This window comes from Anopheles aquasalis, chromosome 2 (assembly GCF_943734665.1).
Source record: "Anopheles aquasalis chromosome 2, idAnoAquaMG_Q_19, whole genome shotgun sequence".
NCBI lineage: Eukaryota > Metazoa > Arthropoda > Insecta > Diptera > Culicidae > Anopheles > Anopheles aquasalis.
The window spans coordinates 84,073,147-84,078,146 of record NC_064877.1 but is presented as its reverse complement, the minus strand read 5'-3'; the positions used below and the strand labels follow the sequence as shown (position 1 = coordinate 84,078,146).

The 5,000-nt window shown below is 48.5% G+C and overlaps 1 protein-coding gene across 5 annotated transcripts in view; it reads right to left on the bottom strand.

Annotated features, from left to right (window-relative positions):
- The window catches only part of LOC126569570 (venom dipeptidyl peptidase 4), a 91,686-nt gene that overhangs the window by 47,311 nt on the left and 39,375 nt on the right, over nucleotides 1–5,000 (bottom strand). The window contains exon 1 of one of the 5 annotated variants that reach the window (XM_050226757.1): nucleotides 2,603–2,724. The exons of the other annotated variants lie outside the window; for them this stretch is intronic. Coding sequence (XP_050082714.1) covers nucleotides 2,603–2,641 — 39 coding nt within the window. The 5' untranslated portion in view covers nucleotides 2,642–2,724. Of the gene's footprint in view, nucleotides 1–2,602; nucleotides 2,725–5,000 lie in introns of those variants that run through there. 5 annotated transcript variants of the gene reach the window in all.

The following is a 5,000-nucleotide window of genomic DNA, read 5'->3' as shown; positions in this document are numbered from 1 at the left end:
GAGCGCGTGGTCAGCGTGTGCCGAGGCGTGCGGAATGCTCCACTGGACTGCTGGACTCCATGTCCATCCGGGCATCGGGGAGGTGCAGGATGATACGCATGGTAGCATAAAATTATTATCGCTCACTTCGGTTCGGTTCGTCCGTTCCTGCAACTTACTCTCCGCGTTATTGGTCGCGAGCCCACCGGTCGACGGAAAAGTATTAATTCGTTTACGGGCACGGGAAATGGGGCCGTTGGGGATGGGCCCCATGATTCGGACCGTGTGCTGGGTGCCGTGAGAGTTTGTTTGTGTACGATATTAATATGTTGAGTAGCGGGAGCACTGGCGTTGGCATACCCTTGCATGCCGGTCCATCGTTTGATGCCTTCGCGCGTATCGATGGTTGACGGCCAATAAATGTTCGCAAAGCATGCAAAATCGTGGCTACGATCGGTGAATTATCGGTTATTGGGTAACCGGATGGCATTCTCGTCCTGCGAGGTTACTTTGATTGCTTCATACACGTAACAACTGGACGTCCGTAGCCTCCGTCCGGTCTTGTGATGGTTTGTTTGAAGGAAGAGCGATCAAAGAGATCCTTTCATCGATGATTTGATCAAATCTTGTGCTGATGCCATTATGAGGGTGTATTAGCGGGAAGAAAACTTAATTCAATTTCTGCTTCCAATCATCGTACTTAGCATTAGGCTTTCAGAAGTTTTGTGAGAACGGAATTAACGGTAAATAATTCCATCATGAGACTATTTGAAGATCCAAGGAGTAACGGAATTTCGATTGTTTTTCCCACTACCTTTGTTCGTTTGTTATTCCATCCTTTTGTTAAATAATACGGAAAAATGAAATGATGTAGCTCCATTGCCTGCGATGGAGACGCCCTTCAAAATGGAGGCGCCAGGTACCCGGTAATTTTCAGGGATTTTTAATAGCAATTTACATTGCTAAATAACCCAGAGATCTTAAACTCCAGTATGTAGTGAATGTTGAAATATTTTTTAAAAAATTCCTTAATTCATTTTTTTAAACACTACTTCAATCGCACAAAATAATTTGTGGGGGCCGTATGCCACCCATCGGTCGCAAGTTTAAGACCTCTGTTGTAAACGATGGATCCAAAAAGAAGAAACTTTGAAATACTTCCCGTTCTGCTGCCAAACATTACCCCAAAATAAAATTTCTTGCACAAACAACCTTAAAGCTCTGGATACGAAAAACACAAAATTAAAACACTACAGGGCACGTTGACGCATTTGGCACGGAAGAGCTCACGCTATGCTCAGCCCTTAATGCTCACACCATAAAATAATGGTTTGTCAAGTAAAGCCGTCATGAGCTGGCCTTTTCAAGTGAACCCACTGTCGGCCTGCGGAGCCTGCGTTACGGGATCCGGCATCAACATCAGACCCATCAGCGCCACCAGCATCATCATGTGCGTGGTAGTCGGGAGGCCGCAAAAGCGCAAAGTAATCCTGTGACGCCCACGCACTGTACGCGACAGAAAGTTTCGTAAAATTTTAATCAAAAGATAATTTGCGCATCAACCTGGCCTGGCCTCGACGCATGGACGACATATCGCGGCTTCTACGTACCAGCCAGTCAACCAAATTGTTGCTACCAACGTCACACTCTTGTGTGGCTTCTGGGAAAGCCTTTCGGGGCCGTGGTTTTATGCTTCCAACCACTCAACCTGGCCGCTTGGTGCCTATTTTTTCTCTATCTCTCCATCTCTCTCTCTCTCTTTTCAGTGTCGTCGGTGCGGTTGACACTTTCCGCCGAATCACGGTCCGTAGGGAGCAAGCCGAATGTCTTTATGTCCTTGCCCGAGCGTCGTTTAACGTAATGTCGCTGTAATTTGGGGAAAGGGCTCGAGGCCCGAGGTTCGAGGGCAAAGATTTTCCGTAAATAAGCAGCAAACCTCAAACGAGTGCCCTGTCAGATCATAATTTATGGCACGATCCACCCGCCTGAAGGTAGGAAGCTATCCGACTTCGCGCCCGTGAGCCCTGTCGCCTGTCGATAATTATGTTTGTTCAGGGGAGGTGCAGCGAATGTCACCAACGATCAACGGGAGTGGAGACGGGGGCTCTTCTAATCACATCAAACCACTGTTTGGTCTCTAGGTCGCCGCAGGTTCCCTCGGAAGATTGGCCGGCCAGCGGCAGGAGTTTGTTTGCGCTGCGACGTCGATAATGTTTTCTTGGAAACGATTCTTGTGACGACCGTTCGTTCCGACATCTGTACGACTAGCTAGCAGCTAGTCAGTGGAACATCCGTACAATTGAGATACCGAACGAACTGACACCGTTAAGAGGATTTCACGATTGGCACACTTTGGCTATGGTAAATGGAGCACTGTTTGGACAACATTTTTAGATTTTTCTTCTAAAACACAGACACAAGCACGAACGCAAACGGAAATTCCGACTAGAAGTTAAACATCTGGCAAAGGTTGAAACGAGCTCTCACTCCATCACCAAATCACCACACAAAGTGCCGAAACTTTCTTCACCTTCAATCCCGGGACAAAGTTTTACAAGAACGATGGAATGAGCAGAAGAGTTTCCGAGTGCTCTGCTCACTATCAGCAGCAGCTCCAGCATACCTTAAGATCTTGCTCGTGCTGAACACGAAAGTATTCCATCACCAAACAGATTGCAACGGTTGCAGTAGTGCGATTGTGTTGCAAGCAAAGCGAATGGCCCGCACCCAAGCTTTACAGCCCATTTGCACGATTTCACGTCGTGAGCGACCGGAGTGGACTGACGGCGGTGGCAACTAATGTCCACCATTGACGCCATACGCCCGGACACACGTGATGCAGCTGGAATTGCACTGAACCACATGCATTCGAATTGCACATGGCCATTCCAGCACGTGTCTGGTAGCGAAGCATCGCACGCTATCCTTTTATGTCATGTCAACCAGCTTCGCCGTCCACCTTTATTTTGTAACTACTCTGAAGCGAAGGTGAATGTCATCGTTATGCCGTCAGAAACGAGGTCAACCGAATGGAAGCCTTATTGCCACCGGACAGTGACCATGAAAGATAAAAGCTTTAAGCCGCTGACTGGCTCACTGGCAGACTAAAACCTAATTGGATTCATCACACCACACGCAAAAACCGGTGAGAGGTGAAGTTGATCGATTGATCTTAATGCTACAGCAGCATAAACGTATGAGACGCGAGGCCCTTTCGTGATGCCAGTAAGTCTTTCGCCTGTTCGTCTCGACTCTTTGCCTCAGCCGAAACCTCTGGCACACCTGAGGGAAAGCATAAACATACATGATTCAACATCGACACTATGGGCGAGACCATAAATTGCATCATACACATAAGAGAACCGAAATGCTGTTTCTACTTCATCCCCCGCCCCGAGAACCGACATCCACCCTTCTCCGGGCTCCATTGATGCTTCATTTCCTTTCCAATATCCTGATGAATGGGCCTCTATTGAATTTCCACCTGGCTCTTGCTTGGGCACCACTACCCACTACCACTATTCATGATTATGGCCCCGTGTACTCGAGGTCAGTGTCATAAATTTTCTTCCCGGCCCTTCCTCTTTCCAACCTTTCCTCTCTGTCGAACATGCCAGAGCGGCTGACAAGATTTCCGGAATGCCGGGGACACGTAACCAACACGGACCAAAGGGGGCAACTCTGTGGTTACTCTAGCCAGCAAGCAAGCTGTTGGTCGTCGGACGGACCATGCCGTTATCTTTTCCCCGCGTGCTCTCTGGTACCAAAGTGACGCATCCCTTGGCTTTAAAATTCGAAAACCACGAGGATCCTACGACACAAAGCTGCAGATAACTTCTTGTAGAACAGCAGCAGCTCACTTGGATGACTCCTTGCTGGGGCAGTTCTTCACGAGCACCATGAGCAATGGCCGTGCTGGAAAGTTTAATCTGGAACGTTTCATTTCCTCTCTCGCCTGGTGCAATGCATTGGCAGCACACGACTACGTCCTCCCGGTGATGCCGGTGCTAAATTGAACAGCCAGTATGGACTCTCTCACTCTCTGGTCGTTCGCTCTCCATTCCCGGCTCTGGCTTCTGGTTTTAGAATTTATGAATCCTTATGATGCTCCACTCGCCGGGAATCCACGCTAGCCCGCAAAGCCCGCAGTAAAAGGACATGCATCTTGTGTGTTGCTCTTTAAATCCTTGCTCCTCTGCCATGTTTATGGCCATCGTCGGCATTAAATCTGTGCCTCGAGCAAGGGAAGTATCCGGCCAAGCGAGCTTAGGGGAAAGGGTCTATAGGACGCTGCTGTATTAGCTGGCGAGCGACATAGATTGGTGTCGCATAACAGCTTGCATCGCTAATCCTCTTTTCCCCACCCCGGCTTTCGAGAAGGAAGCTTATCGGAAAAGTATCATTGGAATTGTCTCCATTTCGTGATTGTGGCGTAAAAGGGTCCAAGGTTCTAGTGCCCGTTAACCGTAGTGCCCGAGAACAATTCGACGAGCCGGATGAGGCCGTATCGCTACCCCCGGTTCCATTATCTCAGTGCGATTGGTTTGATGTTTAATTTAGATACTTTGAGCAAATCTTTCACTTTCTCTTCGCATGTGTCCGTCTGGCTGCTGGAGATAGTGAAGCGGGGCTATAAAAAAGACAAAAATTACCCAAGAGACTACCAAACGATGCTAACCGGTTCATGTGGTATAGTTATAGCGATGTCGTAAATTTTACAACCATAAATCCTAACGTCGCGGTCAGCACGCCTGTCATGTGGCCAATCTGAGCACCAGTCTGCGTATCTGTGTGCTTGTGGCACGCCTATTAAGGAAATAAATTGAATTGGCCAGCATCGGCATCGGCAAGGCGCACGGAAAGAGGCGCGTAATTCATTTAGACGCAAGCCGCCACCCGTCATCCACCATCCCAGTCCAAGCGCAAGGAGAGGACTCTTTTTGCAGCGGCATTGCATATAAGTTGCTTATCTCCATCAGAGGGTCTCCGCCTCAAAATATTCCATGGGATGTGAAGTGCTT